General features: G+C 38.3%; 1 protein-coding gene across 5 annotated transcripts in view; it reads left to right on the forward strand.

Moving 5' to 3' along the window:
- The first annotated feature begins 1290 nt into the window (after positions 1-1290).
- Positions 1291-26932, forward strand: part of usp2a (ubiquitin specific peptidase 2a) — a 51132-nt gene continuing 25490 nt past the window's right edge. Inside the window, exons 1-3 of one of the 5 annotated variants that reach the window (XM_017434151.3) lie at positions 1291-1518; positions 4750-4816; positions 15119-15941. In XM_017434151.3, coding sequence (XP_017289640.1) covers positions 15177-15941 — 765 coding nt within the window. In that variant the 5' untranslated portion in view covers positions 1291-1518; positions 4750-4816; positions 15119-15176. Of the gene's footprint in view, positions 1519-3546; positions 3697-4749; positions 4817-15118; positions 15942-24233; positions 24720-26932 lie in introns of those variants that run through there. The other 4 variants (XM_017434152.3, XM_017434150.3, XM_017434154.3 and 1 more) reach the window with 4 other exon arrangements.

Here is a 26932-nt window from a genome sequence, read left to right on the forward strand (position 1 = left end):
AATCCCAAGTAACTGTAACATCAAAAGAGAGCATGAGAAGCTTAAGAAATACATAGAGCTTGAAGGAAGAAACAGAAAAATTGTGGAAAGTTAAGGTCTCACTGGCCATTGGAGCTCTCTGTGCTGTGACACCCAAACTGGAAGAGTGGCTCCAACAGAGATCTCTGTCCAAAAGAGCGCAGTCCTGGGAACAGCTAAGATACTGCATAGAACCATCAAGCTCCCAGCCCTCTGGTAGAGGACCCGAGCTTGGAGTGAAATTGAACCGTCCATGTGAAAAAGTAGGTAGAGCTTGTGGTTTTTTGTTTGTTTGTAACAGACATTATCTACAAATCTACTGATACATCTGCTTAAGTAATTGACCCACATTGTCTGAAAATGTATCTTAAAAACAGTTGTTTTTTTTAGTAAAGGTGTAGAACTTGTTTCCACGATTTTACATAGATTATTAAAAATTTTCAGCCTTATAAAAAATTGTGAATAGAACTTTCCTAACTAATCATATTTTAACAATGAACATACACATTTTAATATGTACGTATTATAAATTTTGATATGAGCAAAATACTAAGCAAAGTTATCCAACATAACTAAATAAATAAAGCATCTATGGAGAGGGTCATCAGGACATACAGACAAAATATGCATTTTTTTGTTTGTTTGGTTTTACATATATTTGTACACAGTGGAATATCCACTGTGGATATTTCAGTATCTACAATTATTGTGGTACTTTTGACTTGAGTTCAAACTTTGTTTAATTGTTTCTAATTATGAACTAGCAACTATTTTTGTTGAATGTTTCCTTAGAAAGCTCAGATAAATCAGTCAAATAAAGAACAATTTGCAAGCAATCCAGTTTACATCACATCTCAGCTTTAAAAGCTCAACTCCACACTCTCTATTTCTGAATTGAGAAAGCTCCTCGGATGAGAAGTGAAACGTCTTCAGCTACAGAATAGAAGTCCAGTTGTTTTTGTTTTTTACCCTTTTTTGAACTTAGAAAGCTCACTTGAACAGCTGTAATTCTATCACTGGTCGTGCTCAAAATGGTTCACTTCAAACTTCGACTAAAACTCATTAACAGGACAGCTCTCCGACGCCTCTGAGTTAGGTCGCATATTTTCAATGAAGGAATAATCTGATGTTTACGTTCGTCGCCATGGTGATGGTGTAGGAGGCGGTTCGCTTTTTTGGCTCGTGACGTTGTGAGTGCGGCATGAACCAATCACAGTCTTTGTTCTGCAGCCGGACTGGCGTCAGCGTTAAAGCAACATGAACCAGCCTGACCGTTACTTGGTTCCCGAAATTCTACAACACTGCAAAGGGACAGAAGATATGGCTTAATTCCATCGTGTGCTCAATTAAAAGCCCTCGCAGGCGTTGTCGTCTGACCGACACTATTCCCCACCCGTCTCCACGGTTTAAATTATGGTCTGAAAAAGGGACACCAACCGGTCAGAGGGGTACTTTCTGGGGGCTGTCCGTGTCTGCATCGGGATGATCTCCAACTGCGGGGTGAGTGGATGCAGTTACCTTACACCACCATAAGCCTGATAGGTGCCGTTTTGTGATGTGTTTATAGGCACATACCTAATTCAGCCACTCTATAATGTAACTGTAGTAAATATTGAGTCTACTTTACCGAGTGAAGCACTTTTAAAGCCCCAACGACATCAGTGTGGCAGGAGAAAGACTTTTCTGTTTCTGACCGTGTAGTTATTCGGTCCTACTGTACTGGAAAATAACGGCTGGGCTAGCCCAAGAAACCTAAAATATATTCGATTTAATCTTACTTGTATTTAAGCATATATGAGGTAAGCAGGGGAAATGTATCCTGGTGAGTTTAAAGGTCCTGTTTCTACCCGTGAAATGTGAGTTCGTTTGGCCAAAAGTATTGTCTCAGTTTGCTGTCGCATCGTTCAGCTGAGTTAGCTAGCTAACTAAACGGCATTGGTAACTAACCACGACGTGACTTTAACAGCTGTGACGCGGGTTAGTTTATACATGCTGAATTAAGTTTGTTCCTCTCATTCCAGGGGACTTTAGGGACGGTAAGTTGCCGTGGTCTAATGTCCTCTCCGCCCCTTTCACACACGCAGCATTCCTGCCCCGCTTCCATTACCAGGCAACGCTGCTGGGCTCTCACTGGTGCTCCTCATAACGCGGGGAATAATAACGCTGTCTCCGCGCTCAGCTGCGCTCCTGTCTGCTTCGACTCATTCGGTTCAGGACATCGTCGACATCCCAGCACTTCATCATCCTGTGCTCTCAATACCGGCGTCGTCTGCTCTCGGTATCATGTAACATTAAACCGGTTCAGCGACAGAGCTGCGTCTGTCTTTTTTCACCGTTCTCCCCAACACACGTCAGCTGTTTCCTCTCCGGGTTAGGAAATACTCTGTTTCATTGGCAAATACTGTTAGGATATGTGTTTCAGACATCACTGTTGTAAGTCTGCCTATGTGGCCGGAACAAACACAACTCAGCTTTTACTGATGAATACATATAACTAAATAAAGGCCCTGCAGTCCTTGAATGCATGCATGTCGCCCGCTGCCTATAATGCCAGAGTTTTAGATTAAGATCATTTTACGTTGATTAATATCAAACCTTGAATATAACTTTATGTGTCACATGATACCATGAGTGTTGTGAATAAGGCTCAGCTACTACCACATCAAATTTTAGATCAGTATCTGTAAAATTGACCAAGATAGCAATTTTTGTATTGGTTAATGTTGATTAGGTGTGACAGCCATCTTAAACTGACTTAATTCCAAAAGGTAATCAATTATAGATGTACATCCAGCGATTACTCTCTGAAAGTTTCATAAAGTCTGTCCCGTGGTTCGTTGGATATTTTACTGACAGACAAACAGGATTGACTCCAGCAGTTATTTGTGAAGTTTTAAGCACAGTGAGTTGAACTTGTAGTATTTGTTATGAATGACTCTGAGCTACACCCACACAAAACTTTAGCACATTACCTGTAAAATTGACTGAATTATAGCTACTAAAGTGTTACTTAATGTTGATTAGCTGTGGTAGCCATCTTGAATTAGATTGACTCCAAAAATTAATCAGATGTAGATGTACATCCAGTGTTTACTTTCTGAGAGTTTCATTCAAGTTTGTCCTGTGTTTCATGATATAGTTAGGTAACGAGACATGAACACACACACATACATGGATAGAAACATTTTTGTCCTACTTTGCTTTTTTGGCAGTGGGTTATAAAAAGTAATAGAAAAAAATCACACCAGTCAGAATAAAAAATACTGACAACTTTCAAGGTTATCTTAGACATTTATAGCTCAGTTATGTTATTTGTATTAGAAGGTACCACACAGTGGCAATGTTACTGAGGAGATCAGCCATCTCTGTGGATGAATTACAGTCCTTCTCACTTTAGTCATGATTTTTTGTGGAAGTGGTTGGTGTACTTGCCACAGCAGTGCTCTGAAGTGCTGACTTTAATGTTAGTCCTGTAGGAGCAAACTGGAATGGCAGGGAGTGTTAAGACCAATGGAGGTCACAGGCGTCTGCTATATTTACCACCTCTGTAACTTGATCTGTGGCATTCTGGACGGCTGTGCTCACACTATCTGTCCTCTCATACTCCGGGTCCACTTTGTCCCAAGTAGCTCCCCCTTTACTTTGTGTGTGTTGACCTGGCTGCTCGGAACAACAAGGGTGAGCATTTTAAAACACTACCTAACCCAGCTGTCTTCATTTTTGTGGGAGTTTTTTATGTTCTGTTGTTAAGTTCATATGTTTATTCAGCTTTCTGATATGTCTTCCTGTGGACAACCAGAATAGAGAATAGGGGTTGACTTTTCAGAGAGGTCCAGATTTTTTATGCATGAGTAACCAAACTTCAGGTTGGGCATACTTAGTTAAAAAGACAGTATTTGTCACCTGAAGGCAATTATGTTTTCATCTGTATCTGTCGGTGTGTGTTCATCTGTAGCATTAACAAAATATTTCAGATATCTCATATCTCGGTCAATTTGAAAGAAATTAAGCTCAAATTAAAAGTAGTTGAGTCATCTTCAACACATTCTTCATGAACTAACAGATCATGGGACATCAAACAATTTCACATGATGTTGGGCAAAACGTCATATATAAGGTTAGACCAAAACTACAACAACTCTGTCATTTTCAGCACAATATAGCATTAAAGGTGAAGGGTAATATTCATTCCTTCAAGGAAGGCTAAGCCTTTATTTTCTTTAGCATTGGCTGGTTTTAATAACAAAAAAAGTTATCTTAATATTTTGGAATCAGACTTCTTTTTAGTTTGAGCTTTCCAAGTGATTTGACTGCATGATCTGATTGCTGCGCCATCGATCTTTAACCATCAGGCAGGACATTCAAAGAATGTCTTGATTGAGGACCTGCATGTCCACATAATGCTGGACATGTCTGCTGTGAAGAGAAGCAGTTTACTGTGAGAAACAGCACGACTGTGATGAAGAACATATTGGTTTCTGTTATATTCATCACCTTCAAGGCTAAACGACAGTGTAATGTTTCTCACATGGTATGTTTGCTGTCTGTGGACTGAGAGATTCTGACATGCTAGCTGTCATATAAGACACACACATACCAGTCAGTTTTAGATACCATTTATATAGCTCATTAGTCAACAAAACCACTCCTATTCATTTCATGTTGCAACTTTACCTGTTCATTTTGTTTGTTCAGTGGTTTGAACTGTAACATGTCTGTGTGTTTCTACAGGACGAGATGAGTTGCCTCACAGCCAACACAGTCTACGGGGACTGACACTCGGCTACAAATACAGCAGGTAACTACTTCACAAACACATGCCTTTACAAACACAGGACTGTCCCAGCCTGAGCTACTGCTGAAGTGCCATCAAGTCTGTATAGGTCATAATGTATTCCAGTGTCCGTTTTTAAATGAAGATCAAGAAAAGTTATAAAAACAAGTTTTGTGATGGGCTTTATAAGCTTATGTAGTGACTAACAGAAATGACTCAACTGAAAAGTTGATTCTTCACGTCAGTTCCTTCTCAGTTTACAGCGTTAGGAATGCATTTGTACAATGACGCTAATAGCATATTTAAATTACAGCAGGTTTCCATGCTACACAATAACTGTAGCACTGTAAATAAACTGATCTGGGACTGTAGTTTAGTTTGTTACTCGTGTGTTTTTAAGGAGCTGATAAAGAATTTGTTTTCCTCCTTATTTTTCTTAAAGGGAAACATCTTATTTTTAAGGTACACAAAATAGCAGTTATCTAAACATGAAACAGTCTCCTAAAGGGAAAACTTAAGTTCTGATGGTAAAAAAAAAACAAAAAATAAAACCCCACTGTTTTAAAACTGCCAGGTGATTCTATGGTGTTAAATTTAAAAATGAACCTCAAGACTTGTGGTTAAATTAAAAATCTAGCCTTGATCTTAAATATTATTGTAAATAAAAAAAATGTTATGCAAAAAAATCTGATCACAAATTGGTTTAAAATCTGTCCTGAGTTCAGGAAAAAGCTGACGAATTTTGAACAATGTGTTTCTGTGTTTATTTGTGTTCTCAGCCTCTTTATTCATATCTGTGCCTTTAAATGAAAATAACTGTAAATAAATATTATATTAGGTAATATTATACAATTAAACCTACAATATAATTAATATTAAGCAATATTTGGTATTATTTAGGCAGTTGTAGTAATAGTATTTGCATTTCTGTTTTTAAATAAAAGGAAATAAATTCCATATTTAAATCTTTGTTTTAATGCCATAATACCAAGAAATTATGGTATTTTTGCTCAATGTTATCTTATTCTCAGAATTTTAAATTTACATTTTCCCATGCCTACTGCCAAGATCACATTTATTAAAGAAACATGAGCAGCAAAAATCTGTACATCACTATATGATTCAGACCACAATCATGATATGATGCAACTCAACATGAGTTCAATTCAACTCATTGAGAGTCAATGCAATACTATTTAACAAAGCAAAGTAATAATCCTTTGTCAATTACTGAGACTGATGTTTCCTACTAAAAACACCTGCTCACAAACAGATCTATTTTTAAACTCCAAAACACTTTCATTAAACTTGACTCACTATTAACAAACAGCACACAACAACAAAGCCTAGTGCACAAAAAGAGCCAAACCTGCCAGCAGCAGATGTGTTTAACATTCTTTCAGTAACTCAGTAGATAGCAGTGTTATAAATAACAAAACTTAAGTTAAGGTTCTTTTTCTAGAACATTAGTTGACCTACCTGATCAGGGTGAAGCCCCCCAGCACACACACTTTGTTTCTGTTTATTATCATAACAAAACCATACCACTACACAACAGAAGTTACAACAGAAGAAAAGTTGTACACTAAAAATAGGATCTACAGGAGATACATTCATCATACGCAACTAAATAACTGAACTTTCTCAGCTTTTTGTTATTTTTTTTAAAGTGGATGCCTGTAGAAACAAACCTGCTTGTTTTTATTTCATCAAATAATTCAAATCAAATTTTATTTGTGCCAAGACGTAATAAACTGAAGTATCACAAGTTATTCCCAAAACCTCATTGGTTCATGGCTGCTCTACTCTGAACTGGTATCAGTTCATCTTCAAATCCCTAATTAACATATTTTCAGCTTGGGACCTTTCAAGCTTCAGGTGCTTTTAGTTGAAATACATATTTTGTCTCTGAGGTGGGTAAACCAGGATTAAGCAAGATGTTTTGTGTGGACCTCAAATTTAATAATTGCTCTACTTTTAACGATGGAGTAAAACAAAAAGAGATCTGTATCTTGTAGAGCTAAATTAATGTACTTATAAGTGTGTGATATCCATTCACATTTTAGCTAAAAGGGAACAAAACTGTAATGTTCAATGAATCATTTCTGCTGTAAAGTGGGTGAACCCTTCTATTATAACAATAATATATCCACTGCCACCAGGAGATCACTGAATGTTGTGATGAGAAAAAGTGAATCATTACCCACTTAAATACTGAGATTTATTCATTTCACAAGTAGCTTTGATTTCATACAGGAAGCTTAACTGGATGTCATTTTCTGTCACAAATGAAGACACTATCTTGTCTCCTAATATTAGTAAAGAATTGTTCAATTTTTATACCATATTTGCTTCAAAAGAGGAGGTGTAGAAATGGAAATGCTGTTGCACAAGTGTCACTGATAGATTAAGTATATATTTTTTTCTCTATGAACAAACACATTTGTCAGTTACTCAGAGGAATGACAGAAATGAATAGGTGTTTGAAATAGTAATGGTGTCTAAATGACCAGATGATTAGCTCAATGAATAAAGAATGAAGTCAGTGATGTACAGAGGCTGCAGCGTCAGACACTGCAGCCCACAGATCATGTCCTCTCTGTTGTCACGGCTTTGTGAATGAGTCACCAACAGATGGTATTAGTGATGAATGCTAATATGTTGCTCCAGTCTGGCTTTTAAATGTAAAATATCGACTGTGTCGTGAAGAGGTAGCAGCAGCTATTGTAAAATCAGAGCGTTACAATCTTTTAACTAAGTGTTTCTTAGGATGTTTAGGATATAGATCTGTTTTGAGGATTTTTTTGTGAGCTGCTGCATTCAGAGACCCCAGAACCTTTTCAGGCATCAATGGCACAACAAGGACAAGTTAAATCATTGCTGTTGAATTGTTTTATTTCATACATTTTTAATAATCCAGAGTTCTTTTTGATTTTCTTTTCTTAGTTTTTTTGTTCTATATTTTTTAAACTATCTGTTTATTTTAATTATTTTCCTAAAACTAGTTGATTTCTGTTTTTTTATGTCAAGAACTCAACTCGAGACTTGGCTGAAGTCAGAACTGAAGTGTTGACATGGCATGTAATTAATTACTTAGAGTGTCTAGTAAGGATTTGTGAGAACAGGGGTGTTTAATGTATGGTTAGATTGTGCATGCCAGCTAGTTGTAACAGACATAGAGTTCAGGCAGAGGTAGTAGTCTTTTATTTATCTGTGTTTCACTGCATTTATAAATGGAAACCTGTAAAAGCAAAGCAAATGCAGCACTACTCATAGATAGTCCCCATGAGAAGTGCTCTGTATCACTGTTTAACAAAAAGAAAAATGAGGTGTTGTTTGCCTGTTGGCAATGTTGTCATTTATGTTGCTGCATTAGGAAGTTATGTGTCTCAATGAAAGCCAAACAGCTGTCACAGAAGTTTAAGTACTTCTGCATGGCTACTTTAAATTTGTGTAGCCTGATAAATGTCAGCAATAATCTTTGATAAGACTTTGATCTTCAGATTTAATTCCTAAAACAAAATATGTTGATGGAAAGTATTATTTTAGCTGTGCTGAAAGATGAACATGGGCAATCATTGGATGTACCTGTGCAACTGGAGTCAACCTCATTCAAGATGGCTGCCACAGCTAAGCAAACATAGCAAGCACAAAAATGGCTATAACTGAATTACTTTGACAAATATTGAGATAAAATTTTATGCGCTAGTTGCTAAGAGTCATTTACAACGTGCTGATAAACACTGATACATTGCGCAAGATTTGTTTTTTGCCATTAACTAATTGGAGCCAACTCTGTCTATCTGTTTTGTAATTGAGGTGTTATAAAAAAGCATATAAAATTTTTTTTGACTAAATTTTCTCCATCCCATTATATTTTTGTTTTAATGGCTCTCTGCATCCCTTCATGTTTAGCTACTGTGATGCAGCTCTTCCAAGGTGTTTTTTAGAAATAAAAACAGATCACATCATTGTCAGGCAATCCCAAAAAATGAAGACTGATGTTTATCAAAGCATGCTGACTTTAAACATTCAAACATATCTGCCTTTGGTCCTTGAATGTTCATCATTAGTTTTGTTTGTTGACCAAAATTATAGTAATGTTTAAAACCTGATGAAAGAGCACTGGATTGAGTCCAATGTAAATTTTCTTTTCAGTTGAAAATGATTAAAATGTCTCAGATAGCTAGTAAATGGGACTGAATAATGGTGTATTGGTTAGTTCTGTTGTCCCACAAAAAGGTCCCTAGTTCAATTTCAGCTGGGGCTTTTCTGACCTCCTGTGTATTTCTTTTTTGGGTACTCTGCTTTCTCCCCACAGTTTATAAACAAGCATGTTAGGTTATTTAAGGCAGATATTTATGGATACACATGGAGTCTATCTCCTACTTTTGCTTATTGTTCTAAGTCAGCTTTTTCTATCCAATTAACCAATTTCTAACCAATTAAAACCAATTTCTTTTTTTTTGCCACATGCTGACTACAAGTCAAATGTTTAGTCGTTTTATAGAGAATCAAGACAATAAAGGTACAGCTGAGAGGTGCTGTAGAGTGAGTGATAATCAACTATGGTTGGTACACATTACACAAAGTTGTATATTTTATCTTTTTGTATAAACCAGTTAAAGAGTGAAGCTTTAAAAGCAAAAGAGAGTACCATTACCAATGACTTACATCTTAGCTTCAATAGCACCAGTGATTTATTTTATTTTTTTATTAGTTTGACCAGTAGTTATGTCTGTGCATAAGTTATAAGCTACCAGCTCTCTAACTTGTTACTTTATCCACTCATTTCTATATTTTGTTAGTTGTTGGGTAGATAATTTTGCCCTCACATTGCTTTGGGATCCAGTTCCACATCTTGAAAGTGAGGTTCATGAAAAGCTTTTAGCCTAGTTCTCAGAAGTCTGCTCCGTAGGTAAAACTTCATCTCTTTAGCTTCAGGCTACTTGATGTCAGCAGTCAGCTGCCAAAAACCTCTCTCACACTGCACTCAAGCAAACAAAACAAGATGCCAGTCTGCTGACAGCTTTTTCTTTCAGATTTCTTAAAAGTCTGGCATAACAGCTAGCTGTTTCACAAAGGTTTAAAGTTAATGTTTTTTTTTTACTTCTCATTATTGCTTTCTCTTCTCCTGTTGTCTTATTTTGCAATTGTACAATGGTTTATTTTAAGCAGGGACTTTGTTTTTATGGTGTTTGTACGAGCGAGAGGAATGCAACCACCAGTGTCTATCTCTAAGAGGAAGTTTAAATTATCCATGAATTATGGCTCAATGGCACTTTTAAGTCATTTATACATTAGTAGGAGCAAACAAATTAAACTTGTTGTAATGGTAGTCATGGCAACTACTGTTTAGCGCAGCCTATAGGGACACTGAAAATAAAGAGTAGCCAGAAAGTGCTCATATGTGTTGTTGTTGTTTCCATGGAGACATTTCAGGTGGTTCTCAACCAGAAAAATGTTGAATTTTTTTGTTGTTATTTTTGTTGTTTTATTTATCCAGTGTGTTCGTGTAGTGCAATGTTACTCCCATAGATGTGAGTTGCCATTTGCACCTCACTCTTGACAATCAGCCTTTAGGCCAGCCTGAGTTGCTGCCTGTTGTTTGTGCAGGTTCAGTTATGGGGAAATGGCAGCAAATGCACAATGCAGTCAGGATAAAGTTCACTTTAAAGCAGATGATGCAAGCAGTGATTAGAAAAACAAAATTTTTACTTATTTGTGAAATCCACACAAGAAAAAATATAGACTTCCATTTAGAAAAAAAAGAATTGTCTTCCTTGTCCTGATTGAGAGTCACAAAATTATTAGTGTGACAAATGCTGCTTTAGTACAGAATATAGCGCAGACCTATTTTTATGTAGTGTTTTCTTATATATATATATATATATAGTATAAAAAGTTTAAAGACCCCTGCAAAATGTCAGTTTTTGTGATAAAAAATAAATGTAAACACAATCAATATTTTCAAACTTTGGAAGACCTTTTGACTTAATTATTGCCTATGTTCTTTTTGGGAACACACCTGCCTTCAGTTAAAGTGAACCTGAAATAAAGTTCATCTGTCCTATCAGACTATGAATGCTTGCCATGTAACAGTTGAATCAAACTCTCTTGATGTTTGAGGGGGTTGTCTGATTACAGCCAGCCTCCCTGCCTTCAGTAATTATCTGGCCCCATTTTCTGACAAAGGTGGTCATGGAAAGTAAAGGCAGAACCAGCTGTTGTCCTCTCAGGTAACTATTTGGTAATACCAGACACAGAGTCCATGTATCAGTTTTACCCTCTGTGTCATACGGCCAATACCTAAGTGACCCTGCCAACATATTGAAGAGACATCCTTTCATCACCTGGGTTTAAATGGCTGACTTAAAGCAAGATAAGTTCTTGTTCCTGGTACCTTTGTTGGCTTAGCATCGCCACAGCTGTCTGGACTGCTGGTGCATATGTTGGCCTATCTTCAGCTCAGTGCTCATGTGCTTAGTTCAGATCCATCAGCTGAATTATTGATAGGCCTATGGTCACAGGGATATAGAGAGACCAACACAAGGAGAAAGCTTTAGTAAGCCAGAGGAAGAGGAGATTACACTGAGGAGAAGAAGGCCCATTCAAAGGAGAGACTAAAAATGAAGTAGGAAGAACATTGGAGATTAGAAAGCAATAAGAAAGAGAAAGAGAGGAATAAGCAGAGGGAAAAAGATTAGAGAAACAGGAGCTTGCTCACTGAACTTAACACGGCTCAGCAACACCAGATACTTTTATTTATTCAGATGCTGCTACAAATGTGAATAGGAGATTGGTTGAGCCTTGCCTGCCAAAGGAACATGCTGTACTGCCTGCCTCCAACACCCAGGTGGACTTTTCCTGAATAGCTGTCGAAGAGAGACTTGGATGGTCAGTTAAAGGTTCCAGCAAGACTAAGAGTTTGCAGTTTAAGGTGGTCAAATAACCAAAAATATTTTGTTCCATATTACAACCCCAATTCCAATGAAGTTGGGATGTTGTGTAAAACATGATAATTAATGTTTAAACTGATAAACTTAATTGTTTAGTTTTTTTGCAAATATTCATTGATTTGTTGCAGCAATAGTCATCTATTGCTACAATAGTCATGCAACAATAACCCTGTCTTGCAGTAGCAGAGACATTGCTAAGTTTAATGTAAGTGTTAAATTATTCTAGGCCATGTTTTACATGGAAATCTCAGCTGGCCGTCTGGACTTTGCACCGACTGACAAATCATTTGACAGGATGTGCAAACTCTGCCTTTCACTCAGGGCACTTCTGTGTAAGACAGAGGAAGTCAACCCACTCTCAACGTGCTGAGCACGCCAAGAAATGCAAATGCATTAACATCAAATTTTATATATTTTGATGAGATATTTTTTTTTTTACCATGCAAACAATAATAATTATTTAGAACAGTATAGTATGATATGGCATTTCAGCCTTAGCATGTACTGACATGCTTTATCTTTTAAAAGGTAGCCATCCATGAAACCTGGAATAGTTAAGTGTGGCTGTTTGAAACTCATGGATTCTAAAATGTGAAAGTGTGCGCTGCCAGAGCTATGACCTTTTTTTGAGCACATATGAGTTTAAAAATGTAGAAGCATACAGGGAACTATAGAGAAGCAATTAAAATGTATCAAATGATGTGTTTCTCTTATAAAATGTACAATGTGTTTAAATAAGTTCTATAGTTCTTACATCTAAAATGCCCGGAAAAAGTCTTCTCAACAACATCAATTTTAGCCTCTCATATTTAATTTAGAGAGCTTCTAACCATGTTCCCAGAGGCATTCTGTGGGATTGCTGCTGAAGAATGGGGTGCCATTGTCACTTTTAAGGATTATCCACACCCTGTATATCCAAAGCAAGATCTGTGTCTGCATTCTTGGCACAAAGTCCTTCTTAGTGCGGGTTGGACTCTGCCAGGGCTGTCGTCTCCGATCCTGTTTGTGGTGTTCATGGACAGGATCTCAAGGTGTGTTTGGGAAAAGGAGGGTGTCAGATTTGGAAACCTGCTGGTCTCTGCTTTGTGCAGATGATGTGGTTCTGTTGGTATCTTTACGCCATGATGTTAAAATTGTATTGCGATGGTTCACAGCCAGATGTGAAGCAACTAGGATGAGAGTCAGCACCCCGAAGTTTGAGGCCACGAAAAAAGGTGGAATGGTCCCTTTGTGTCTTTGCCTCTAGTGGAGGAGTTCAGTTATCTGGGAGTTTTGTAGGATGAAGCAGGAGATGAATTGGCAGCCTGAGACCTGTCCGTAGTGATGAGGGCATTGCTCCAGTCTGTTGTTGTGAAGAAGGAGCTTAGTTAACGTGCAAAACTCTCGATTTACTGGCCTGTCTACGTTACAATCTTCACTTAAAGTCATGACCTATGGATTCTGACCTAAAGAAGATCTTGGATACAAGGGGCTGAAATGAGCTTCCTTTGTAGGGTGGCTGGGCTCAACCTTAGACATAGGGTGAGGAGCTCCATCATCCTGGGGGAGCTCAGAGTAGAGCTGCTGCCCGTCATTATTGAAAGGAGTCAGTTGAGAAAGCTTGGGTATCTTATTAGGATACCTCCCTTTGGAGGATTTCTGGGCATGTCCCACTGGGAGGAGACCTAGACTGTCTAGAGGGGTTATGTATCCTCTCTGGCCTGGGAACCGCTTGTGATCTCCCAGAAGGAGCTGGACAGTGTTGCTGGGGAAATGGATGTCAGGTTTTTTCTCCTAAACTTGTTGCGTCTGTAACCCAGCCACAGATGACCGACAGAAAATGAATTGATGGATGGAAATTCAATTTACCTAGGATTGCTTTCCTTATTTTTTTGGTGCGACCCACCTACTACAAGTTGTCTAGAGTTGCAAACCTTTTTGACCATTAAAATAAAAATAATACAGCTTATAAAGTTTTAGATAGAGAAATACAGTGAACTGTCAAGATTTTATTGTTATTTTTACATGTTAGGGCAAAATAAAAGACTAAACACAAGTGAAGAAAACAAATTACACTTTCTTGTGATGCTCTCATTTAAACTAAATTAGTCACAGAATCATGCAGGAAGCTGCAGTAGCTTGGTGGTCAGTGCCGCAGTCTTGTCCTCCTGAGGCTGCAGGTTCAAGCCCAGGTTGTGTCAGGAAGGGCATCTGGTGTAAAACAATTGCCAAATCATTTGTGCAAGTTTGCTTGCTGTGGCGATCCCTGAAGATGGGAGCAGTTGAAACAACAACAGTCACTGAGACATGCAAGCCTACTTTAGTCTTTGTTATTTTTGTATAAAAATATTTCGAATGACTAGCTCAATTTAAAATTTTGTGTACATCTTTTGCATCAAACTAGTTAGATACTATCATAATACTATAAATATAAGCAATGTTTCTATGTAGTTTTTAGCCAAAGCTAATAAAAGCCACTGTAAGGGGGACCTATAAGACACATTGCTGCAGACCTCTGATTTAAGCCAGCTAAAACTAAAATCCTTTTAGTTGACTTGAAATATTGAAATATTTGTCTCACTTTTGTGTTTTCAGTAATAACAACTTCTAAGCACTTTAAGGCTGCAGTTGCTGCCTTGTTAATGTATAGTTGCCATAATTAAAAAGTATCAAATCAGTGGAATGAGCTCCACAGTGATAAAACAGATGAACCAGGTCCAAACTGCCAGTTACATAAATGCATCTGCCTGCTCTGTGAATGAAGGAAAGAGGAAGATATTCACTCATCTGTTTCCTGCCAGAGCTTAGTTTGACAGGAAAAAGCTTAATTGTAGAGAAGCATGAATATATTTATGCCACTATGGGAAGCTGCATCAATACTCCTAAAACTAAAAATATCAAAATGGTCAATAATTGACATCCTGCAACTTTAAAGACAAAGCATTTTCAAGTTGAAAAATGAAAGAATTTTATACTGCATTTTGAAACAAAACACAAACATCATTATTAATAAGTAGAGAGATTTTGATGTAGCCTGTATGCCTGGAAGAAAACTGGACTGCAGCAATGTAAAAAAAAGAGGATCAGTGATGAATGTGTTAAAAGAAGACAAAATATTGATATATTTCAAAAGGTGAAAAAACAAATGCACGTGTGAGTCAGTTCTTAGTGTTTGTTGTGTTACACAACAGACCTTCCATAAATTGTTGTTATTCCTGTTAAAGTCAGTGCTGCACATTCCTAAATCATTTTGTCTCAATAAACCAGACAAGTGGCCAGGATAAATGATGGCCTAACTTCTGCCTGCTTTGTTACTGTTGTTTAAGTATTCATTTGATTGTTGCTGATCAACTAATACAGTGCTTGTGTCTCTTTGCTGTGTGTGCAGTCGATGCAGTCTTCCAGAGGCTCTCCCTCCCTCAGGCTGAGAATTCAGCAGCAGCACTATGTCTCGCGTATCCTCCACCGCCAAGCGTTATGCTGGTTCCTCCTACACCAGCCACTACGGTTCCTACAGCTCCTCCTTGACCCCAGGCCTTAGCTCCTACACTGACAGGCTGTCCACCTACAAGTCCCCCACCTCCTCCTCCATCTCTTCCTCAGGTTACTCCTCCTCCAGCTATCTGAGCAGCTCTACCGTCCGTAGTCACAACTACAGCACCTCTTCAGACCCTGATCGTGACCGAGGTCGAACCATCCCACGCACCGACATCCTCGGAAGTAGCAGCAGCCGCCGGAGTGAGAGCCTTAGCAGAACTCCTGTCAAGAGCTACAGAGGGTCAGGGCTCAGTGGGGGGTCTGCCTATTCTGGCTATAGCTCCTACTCTTCGTCCCCAGCTCAGTCCAGCTACCTCTACTCTTCACCGGCGGCCTCCAGCATCTCTCTTAGTCGCCGAAAATCTGTTTCGCAAAGTGACTTGAGCAGAGATCTGTCCTCTTTGAGCCTCAATGATGCTTCCTCTTCTTCCTCCACCCCATCTTCTTCTACCAGTGCCCTACGGAGCTACCGTAGTCGAACTAAAGACATGGCTGACTCAAATGACTCCAGCTCCCGCCCAGGCTACTCAGGCCTGTTACGGAGCACTACTCAGGAGGCCCTTTCACGGAGCTCCACCCAGGAGGCCTTTAGCAGCAGCAGCAAAGCATTCAGCTCATCAATATGGGAGCAGAGCAGTAACGGGCTGTCTGACTTCCCAAGCAGGGACTCCACGGTAAGACTAAGTTGTCTGTTCTCTTTATGCTTTTATCAGAGATGTACTCTTTCAGGGAGGATCGATAGTTAGGAGGAGAGTAGTCTGGAATCAGAGCTGAAGTTGTTACTACAGAGGCACTCTGGTTTCATTTAATTAAGCACACTCATGGTAAAGCAAACACCAAAATGCTTCATTGCTGCAGGTAGTTCTTTTATTTTACCAAAAGAGGGCACTGTTGGTCAGAGTAGTTTCTGTAAACCTAAAGTCATAGATTACAAAAATACTTTAAATGTGTTGACACATCTTCAATGTTGTTTAGTAAGATTTTTTGTTTATTATGTGTTTGTCTTTTCCAGTACAAACCACCAGTGGTATCATACACATACCTATCTATTTAAGTGTAAAGAAGTTGTTCCAACATGATCCTTTGTCAAGGGTGCCTGATACCTGTAGGTCAGCAGTTGGCTTGATTACTCCTTTCTAGATGAGCTCTGGCTGTAATGATCTCGGTCTGTGGGTCAGAACTTCCATCTTTGAGTCTGAAAGCACAAGTGACCCATTTATCCTCTGAGTTTGGAAGAAGTGGGTCATCTGTGCTAGAAAATGTTCACAACTTTTTATGTCAAAAACACCCTGAAAATAACATTATGTGTAACCTCATGTAATGTGTAGAATTCATGCTTTGGATTTTGATTACTCTTCCAATATTTCTAATGGGTGTATTATGTACCATTGGCATTACTCTTGTTTATAGTCAAGCATCTTGAATTAGGTTGACTCCAAAAATAATCAGTTCTACATGTTCATCCATTGATTACTTTCTGCACATTTCATTAAAAGCCATCGAGTGGTTAATAAGGTATTTTGCTAACACTACAGGCAAGCAAACTCACACACACACACACAAGTACAGACAAAAACATTATTGCCTTCCATGGTGGGAGTTAATGGGGATCATTTTTATAGCAGAACATGCTCAAATGAATTTGTACAATGTTACTTTAGGAATTTTATTTTCTTAAAGTCACTAAATTCTTCTTCCATCCCTGACAAATTACCAGTGAGACTGAGACTGTACCTCAAAGAGTCTAACAACCTGAGGTACTATAACTTCACAGAAGAGGAACTGGAGAAACCTTCAGACCAGGGGACCAAGAGTTCAAGAGCCGTGTGTTGCCAACCCCTAGCTCTCTGTAGCTCTGTAGCCCTACCCTAGTGGCTCCCTGGAGCTTTTTCAAAAATGTTTGAAAATGGAAAAAGATGGGGTGGGAAATATATTTTTGTTTTAATATGGTTTCTGTAGGAGGACAAACATTCGTAACATTTTCCAATGCTGTAAAAATGTGTAGAATAAATATTAAAGCTGTGTCCGAATTCAGGGTCTGCATCCTTTGAAGGACGGATTTGTCGGCCGATTATGTCATAGCGTAGCGACAAGGCCTGTTTGAATTCGAAGTCTCCTTCAAATGCAGCCTTCAAATGCGTCCTTCTTTTCCCCAGATTTGAAGGATGGGTCCGGTGTATCCTTCACGGACCACCATATCCCATAATTCATTGCGGGTCCAAACCGGGCGTTCAAGCAAAGTAGCAATGACGGTGAAGAGCAGCAAATTATTTTGCTATATTACACTTTAAGTGACACAACATGATTTTTTACAATGTTTTTAGGCGAGAATGTGGCTTTGAAAGTCTCAAATATCTGCTCGGTTCATCAATACATCACCTAATTGCAATATTGTTCTGACATTTTCAGACATGTCTGTTCCCGCTGTATTAGCAGCCAGCTGTCAGCTGGCCGAGAGCTCCAGGTTCGGTACACCGGGAGAGAACGCCTGACTCCCAGCACATTGTTATAAAACTCCCGCTAGCTTTCCCCAATGAGTGGAAGATTAACACCGATATTACATAATATCTAGTTGTAAAATGTTTGGTTTACTGAAGTATTTCATTTATTCCTGAGAAAATCGGTTTGATTGATTAAAGTTAAGCCTTCAAACATAATAGGTTTAATTAACTGTAATGGCTTATCTGAGATCTGGAGAGTGTTGTATTTGAAAATGAATAATTTAACATTTTTAAATTAATAAATCATGAATGCTCTTATGTATACACTTAGTTATTTTGATAATAGGCTAATATAGACACTTAAAGCCTGTCTTGCCTTCATTATAAGCCTTATATAAGGCTTTTAATTTTTTTTGCGGCTCCAGACAGATTTGTTTTTTGATCCAAAATGGCTCTTTCATTATTTTGGGTTGCTGACCCCTTGCTTTAGACTAACTAAACGATTGTTCCTTTACAGGAAACAAGTGCTTTAAAATGTGGTATAAAATGTCAGCTGACACACCACAGAAAACGATTCCCTGATAGAAATGAAGCAATAAAAACACAGGGCCTCAAACTCTTGTTTACATCTTTTATTAAGAATGAATCTTTCCCTATTGCTGTAATGTTTACACTCACCAGCCTACCAACACTGAACAGTATTTTCTGAATTAATCACCTTGCATTCCTTGAATGAATGTATATCATCCACTGCCTTTTATGCCAGAGTTAGACTAAGATCAGCTTATCTTATCCTAAAGGATGGAGTTAATCTGTTTTAGTCAATTCTTGTAAATGACACAGTCTCAAACAATATTGCAAGAGTTCAGAAAATGTATTAGCACTCAGAGTATGTGTTGCAGATGTCTCTCAGCTACTACCACATCAAATTTAAGCTCAATATCTGTAAACTTACTTAAGTTTTAGCCATTTTTGTGTTTCCTAAGGCCAGTTGGGTCTGGCAACCATCTTAAATTTTGATGACTCCAACAGCCAATTAATTGTGAAGGTACACCCAACAATTACCTTCTGAAAGTTTTATTGAAATCCATCCATTGATATTTTTTGCTAACATGACAAAATGAATACAGACATAGGCAAAAACACTATCCCCCTTTCACCTTCAGCGGCGGACAATAAATAGAGTTGGCATAGTGAGATAAACCCAATCCTGATAGTTTCTGAGAACCGTAGTACATTAAAATAGCAGCTGCTGGTGTCTTGTAATCCTGAACATCTTGTGCCGTGTTATTGAGTAAGACAAGCTGGATCACATGTCTGTCATCATCCTGGTTTTTCCTGCTTTCTCATCGTATTTAAATCAAAATATGACTTCATCTTGTTTGTTCTTTTGAATTTCTTCAAACTTCAGTAATGATTAGGTGCAGCGTGTTGACGAAGTCAGCAGCTCTTACTGAACACCCCTACATGCAGTTTTCAACTTCAAATAAATACCTTAAATGATGCTGAATGCTGACCTAAATATTGGGCTCCTTACTGCCTCTAATCACATTTCAAAACATTCAAAGTTTCTAAGATTTGATTAGGAAGAATTCTTATGGATCATTGTTACCTCACTTTGAGTTCAACAGCAGCACTTTGAAAAGACAATAACAACTTTTCATTCCCACTTTTTTTGTTTCCCACTGACTTGTAGTCAGGTAAGGGTGGCTTGTCTAACTGTCTAGATTTCATGTGTAAGCAGATTCTGTTTGTGCTAAGTGTCTAGACTTTTTGTTGGGTTAATAGTATATTTAGACTGTCTGACCTTTAGTTTGCCTTCTTGGTCAAACAGCTTATGGTTAGATAAGAGAAATACACATTTTGGTTCAACATGGGCTTTATTCTTCGTTTCTTTATTCTTTGGCAAAAAAGGGTCAAGACTTACGTCACTCAGACCCTGTTCAGACTGGCATTAATGTGCATTCTGGCTAATTTAGTCACAAGTGGACAGCTTTAAGTATGTGTTCAGACCTGGTATTAAGATGCATCTGTGATGAGCCGATCTCAGTTACCCACTCTACATGCAAATACACACATAGCCACGTCACACAGTGGGCTGTCAGATCAGCAATGAACAGTGTAACAGAAGGTCTGCTGATAATACATTCAGACATCTGAACTGTATTATAATCTGAACTGTATAATAATTTTAACATTAACGTGTTTTGGAGCCATTTGAGTTGCATTTTTGTGAAGTTATTTACATAAGGTTAGGGTTCAAAGTCTCATTACACCCCTATTCCTTTTATACTCTGTAATTTCTTTATGTCCGTTTAGCCTGGTTAAAATCCCCTGCTACCAGGATGAAAGCCTCCAGGTGTTTGGTCTGGACTTTACTGATATGATCATGTAGTTATTTAAATGCCAGAATAGAATTAACGCTATGTGGGATATAAATATCAGAAAAAACACAACACCTCCACATTTTTCTGTAGCTGTTTAGTTTGAGCTTTATTAAATCCATCTTATTGTCCAATGGTTGGACATTAGCCAAAAAATAGTGTCAGAAGAGTAGGTTTGTTGTTAGCCTTTCGCCAAGATAGCAAACTGTCTCCGATTTACATATGTACCTCTTCCTGGGTCCAATGAGTCAAGTTTTGCACATTGAAGCCATTCACACCTGAAATTCAGTGCTATCCAGATGCAATCTGATGACCAGGACTGATTTTGGTTCCAAGTCTGAACAGGGTCTCAGTGTAGGAAATATAAATTTGAAGCCTTTGAACCACTAGTTCTTAGAAATAAATACTGCATCCATTTACTATCTGTGGTGATTTGGTTTTTCTGTGGGTTTTGTTTTATTCTTTGGTTTGGGGTTTTGTTGCGATTCTGTTGTAGTTTGCATTTTGTTGTCTTATGTTCATGTTGCATTTCACCCTTCCCCAGTCACTCACTTGCCTGTTAACCACACCCATCTACACCTGTCCCGACTCTGTAATCACTCCACCTGTTCCCACTCACCTCGTTATCCTCAGTACTCAAATACCCGGTCATTTCTCCCACTAGTCGCTGGTTCATTGTCTGTGTTAGTTGTCTATTGTTTGATGTAGTCTGTTTAGTTACCCTCGTGCTGTGTTCCTGGTTTCTGTCAGTTCCATGTTTGTATTTAAATTTAGGTTTTGTTTGTTTGCTGCCACGTCAGCATTTTTGTTTTTGTGTATTCTCTAGTTTAATAAATTAGTTTTTTTTTCCCCTTACTATGAGTCTGCATTCTGGGTTCGCCTTAGTCTCCACCGTTCCTGACACTATCTAGGTCAGTAGCATTTGCTTCTTCTAAATGTTATAGTCTAAAGCTGTTTTTCTTCTCTGTGTCTGTTAGACCTTAGTCTTTTGTCAAATATTTTAAAGAAATTTCTTAAAATAAAAGATGAACCTGAAGTTTTTTTAAAGAATAAAATTTGACCTGTTTGTGCTTGGTGAGTCTAGCCAACAGCTTAGGATTATTATTTCATCCCACCACTTTGGAGCACTATTCTAAATCTCATGGCCACAGGGTTTTCTGCACAAAGTGTATAAACTACACAGCAATTAAAACGATCACTTGGTAGGTTGTAGCAAAACTTTGTATTTCTGTACTTTCCAGTGCTCTTGTACAGAAGATTTTATAAGGTGGGACAGCAAGTTTTTTTTTCATCTGGAACTCTCCCACATCCTCTCCCAAACTCTCCCATACTTTAGACAAGACATTGTCAGCATTTAGCAAGTTTAAAAAGTTATATACATTCAAAGAAAGGTAGAGGAACAATGGAACAAGTATCACAACACAACTTCTCTGACATAACCCTACTCAAGAGACAGATTTTTACAGTACTGGACAGGTTCATTGTTTCCTTCAGTTATGAATACAAACACAAACTCTTTGCCCCCTTCACATGATTTACACCTCCAGGATTTAGGCGCTGACATGCACACACACACACACACACACACAAACGTGTTAAGCAATGTGCTCCTTGGTTGTTTGTTGTGTACACATTTGAGTGTCAGTCAAGGTTTTTTACAGGTACACGCTGCTCTTTTTTCACTTTACTCACAAATTCTGCTAAATCTATGAACACCCTTTTCCATTCATTTCTCTGAATACATTTGCACAAATGCATTTTGTATGTAGATGGTCATTCTTTGATTGTTTTGTTTACAGAAAGCAAAGAGCAGATTTATGAAAAGACATTGCAGATTATAGTTTTTGTTTTGTCTTCAAGCTTTTTTCAGCTTCACAGGGAGTGGAACAAGAGATACAGCACGTTCCTATGAATTTCTAACTAATTATAATTGTTTATAATAGCCAGCTGCCATGAAAGAAGGGCAATATTAATTGCCTGAGTGTGTTTTTGTATGTGTATATCTGGTTTTTGTTACCTTTTTAGGATGTTTTTTGATGTAATCACCTACCTTATCAGGACAGGTAGTCCTTATGGGGACCAAAGTCTGGTCCTAAAATGGTGGAACATCATTTTTAGGTTAGTGGTTAGGCTTAGGACTAAGTTGTGAATTAAGTTTTGGTTAGAGTTAGGCACATTCTATACTGGTCAGGTTAAGGGTTAGGCTACAGAAATGAATGGAAGTCAATACAATTTCCTAATAAAGATAGAAATACCAACTTGTATGTGCCTGTGTCAGCAAAATGTCTCATGAACCACTGGACAGAGTTTAATGAAGCTCCCAGAAAGTAATCATGCACATCTACAACTAATTACCTTATGGAGTCAGTCCGATTCCAGATGGTCCGATCCCAAACTGATATGTGTCTAATGTAATTGTTGGAATGACATTGATTCATAAAAGTCTGATTTGATTTCGGAGAAAACACAGAAAATTCTGTTAATGTTATTGTTTATTACAACCTGATTTTGCAATACACTGTCCCTAAACCTCCTCTCGCTTCTGGTGTTTGGTTTTCGTCTGTTCTCGTCTACACTAAAAACAAAACAAGGCACAACACCTGCTGCACACAGACATCAATGTTACTGCGAATCCAAGGGCACAAATGTCTTAAACTAAGGAAAGAGATTCTTGACCTCAAATTTGATTTCCACCCATGACTAGTGTTGTGTCGTTCATGAACGATTCATTCAAATGAACAAATCTTTTGAGTGAACGAACTGATCCGAATCACTTTATTCACCGATTCATTACTTACTTAGTTCAGTTGAGAAAAAAATAAGAAAGAAATAAGAAAAAAATAAAATAAGGAAAAAAAAGGGAAAAAAACTTTGTCAGTTGAGTTCATTTGGAGTGGAACTTCCGCGTTCTGTGACTCTCAGGCTTTTGGCAGTGGCATACGTTTATCCAAACTAACTGCTAATGTTGAGTCAAGCTTTATGAAAATAAACGCACACACACCCCGTTGTATCTTAACAGACTGAGGGACACATAAAGTAACAAGAGGAGAGGAGACAGAAGAAGAGTGAGTGAGACTTCCAGCAAGACTAACTACAGCAGCGAGGCGGGGGTGGGGGGTCCTTAGGTCATAACAATAATAAGCATAAAAGAAAGAGGACTCTTATTTATGTTTTAGTGAACGTGCTGCTTGCTGCTGTAGTGGCACTTGCTAACTTCGGCTACACAGAGAGAGGAGTCTGTCAGAGAGGGCAGGGGAGGGATTCATTCAGTAAACATACTGCTGATTCGTGCATGCGCAGAAACAACGTACTGCCACCGATGAGTGATTCGTTTGCTTAGTGCTGTGCTGGAAGTGGCGCTGTTTATTCGTATACTGCACGAATAAACTTAGATTTAGAAACAGGACGATTTCACTCAGTCCCAGAGAAGGATTGAAAATGTTCTGTGTGATTTAATTGAAATTGAAAATGAAATGCATTTCTTGTTTTATTGTCCTTTGTATACAACTCTCAGAAATGAATTGTTTGGTAAAGTTCTTGATGTTAACTTGGATTTTTTATATGAGTGATGAAGATAGACTACAGTACTTATTTAAATATTATGTGTTTCAGTTTGCTCAGTTTGTTTTAAAAGCCTGGCATCTTTGAAAAGAGGACACTATATGTTTGAAGGATGTTGATGTTGGTTGGGCACCTTGTATGGTGTATGGCACAAAAGAAATAAACTAAACTAACTAACTAACTAATAAACTGTATGAACTGAAGAATTTGGTGAATGTATCTTTTGAATGATAATAATAATAATAATTCTAATAATTCTAAAGAATAATAATTCTTTTGAATTTTAATAAATTGATTCTAGTGATTCAGTACACAAAGAAGAACTGCGCTCCCATCACTACCCATGACTCCCGGCCTGCTCCGTAGTAACTCTTTGTAATTGTCTCGGAGGTGGAGATTGTCTCATTGAACAACAGCATCGGTCCTTCAGATTACAGCACCGTGAAGAGAAGTGGTTTGAGACGTAATGCGCGCGGCAGGAGACGGTCAGTCACGTTTGTAGGCTGATTTACCGGAGCTGAAAGGGGGCGGAGCTTCGGTCCAGTTAAATTGAATGAGAGAACATTCTGTCGCCGTCTCCAGACCTGCTTAACTGCGCCGCGCGGAGCTCACAGCTGCATACACCGATACAGCTGCTCCTTGAGTTCTGGTGTTAATTTGTTAGGAAGTTTGTATGTCTCGTTCATTTGGATTCCTATGTCCTCTGTGTTTAGTGGAGGTAGACCCACAGATTCTTCATTAGGCGTGATTTGTGACGTTGGTGCGTGATGTTACTGAACGGATAAAAGCAAGAAAGCCGCCACTTCTGATTAAACCGTGAGATAAAAACGACTCTACAGCGAAGGGTCCGAACACCTGTCCCGCCGTCTGAATACGTAGTACCGGTGGACTACTCCTTTGCGCCGCCAGCATGCCGAGCATGCGACAGTCGTACACGGTGACAGTCCCGGAGGAGCCACCTGCAGCTGCCCTCCCGTTTCTGAAGCAGGAGGTGCGCAGGAAGGGGAGCATGTCCGGCTCCGTGCTGGTCTCAACCTTCGTGGGGCTTCTCATAAACCAGGCTAAGGTAAGAGAGAAATCCACTGCTCCGAGGAGAAGACCTCAACGAACTCTGGTATAAAAAAGAATCAGACAATTTAATATCTTTGTTTTACTTTCCTATTTATTGAGCTGTGAAACTTGTAAGAGACAACTGTTGTTCCTTTTTGGGGACTTTCTGTGACTAAATGAGACAAGGCTGCAAAAATTGCGCTGGACGGCGTGAATATTTCACTGTAACGTACAGCGAACATTTTATATTCGGGATGATTTTATGGTATTAAATAAATTGGCTCAAAAGCTTTAATTTGATCGTTTGAGGTTGTATTCGTGTGTACAATAACCGTACCTAGATTTTGTTGTTATTGTGGAGTTGTACGTCCTTCCAGGCGGAGATCTGAATGGTTTTTGTGGTGAACAGTGAATATTTGATGGTATTTTTTACGGAGAATGTAACAGAGTCCGTTTAACGTGGTGAGTTTTAAGCCCGCGTTAAGCCTCCGGACTGAGCTGTACGAGGATCAGTGAGCCTGAAGCGGCAGGTCACAGCTTATATAACCTCAGTAATCCATCACATACTACACTGCCCCTCTAGAATACAGATAAATACAGAAAATATAACATATTCCCACCGACTTTGAAGTTTGTAGCGTAAAGTCATGAATTTTAATGCTGCCTCTATTGCTTTGCTGGTGAACACATGGGTCTGTAGATGAATGAAAGTGTTAGTACACAATGTACAGAAAATCCCTGAAAGCCGGTGCTGCATGTGGTTGAAGGGCATACAGGAATACTTTCATCTGGAAACAACTGCTCATCTTCTTTTGCTAATCAGATTGATTTTAGTTGTGTATTTTAATTCATATCAACATTTTTTATAAATATTAAATAAAAATGACAGCATTAAAAACATGAGCTTAAAAAGGATGTCGTCTTGCAAGCAAAGTAAGGGAAATGTATTTGTTGCTGTTAGATTCATGCACATAGTGACATGACTTTTGATTTAACAAGTCAATAATAAACCAGAACAATAAATACTGTTTTGTGATAAGTTCAGTGCTGCTCACAGTGAGAGACGTCACAAAGTCAGGGTTGTCGTTACTCTCTCCCGGTGTACAAATGCTGGTTAAACCACAAATAAATTGATTGTAAAGCCAGATATAAGAGCTGGGTCAGCTGTGGCTTGCCTGGCATGAACAGAAGAGAATTAACTAAAAGTTTGTGATTGTCAGGTCATATGTGTGCACACTTGTACGTAGGTATATCTGTGCTCCAAGGAGCAAAGAGTGGAGTTGCTGTGTGCCAGTTTTTATTATGTAATGAGAAATTACATTAGAACACTTCAGTGCTGGCCAGGACTGGCAGCTTGGCACGTGTGTGATTTGTTGTCACCGTCCACCAGCTCTTCCTTCTCGTCCTGCCAGTACTCCTCATTTGTTCTCTGCTTCTCCTTATCTACAGGCTACAGTATGCATGTTGACAAGAAAACACCTTTTGTCTATGTCTTTAGTATGTGCCTTTTTAAAAGTGTGCACAGCATTATTTATTTAACAGCAGAACTGTTTAAGCTTTAAGTTCAGTTCAACTTTGCACCTCGCATCTTTCCCAGGTGTTATCATGTCGTATCCATGTATAATACAACATACAGTGATGACATCATCGTGTGATGTCATCACTGTATGTTGAGGCACTTGGAGTGCAAACCTCTGCCTAGGCCATAGGGTCATAAAAAGATTGTAGGAACCAGATCATGATCCCAGTCACCACCAAAATTTAAGCATTTGTTCTTTGTGACAACCTCAACATTTCATGAAAATTTCATTAAATTATGTTCATTACTTTTTGAGTAACCTTTTGCACAGACAAACAAACGTTACCAAAACCATATACATCCCTGGCAGAGGTCAATAAACCAACATTTTCTGCATTTTGTCTTCTTTCATTACTATCTTTTAAACTAGGTGTGATCATTAAGGCCAGTAAGAGTCCTTTAGATTGACCAAAAATACTTGTCACAGAACATAAATGCATTTAAAATAAGCAGTCCTTTGCAAAATTAATATTGCACTAACTGATACTGCAATGACTATAAATTTTTCATTCATTTCATTTCAATTCACTGTGTAGCCCTACTCTACAGTATAAGCATAGTTTTTTTTTTTTTGTAATTAGCTGAAAAATGTAGTTCATTAAAACAACAGAGGTAAAGTTTGAAAACATGTTTATTTTAAAATACACTCC

This window comes from Kryptolebias marmoratus, linkage group LG2 (genome assembly GCF_001649575.2).
Source record: "Kryptolebias marmoratus isolate JLee-2015 linkage group LG2, ASM164957v2, whole genome shotgun sequence".
Taxonomy (NCBI): Eukaryota; Metazoa; Chordata; class Actinopteri; order Cyprinodontiformes; family Rivulidae; genus Kryptolebias; species Kryptolebias marmoratus.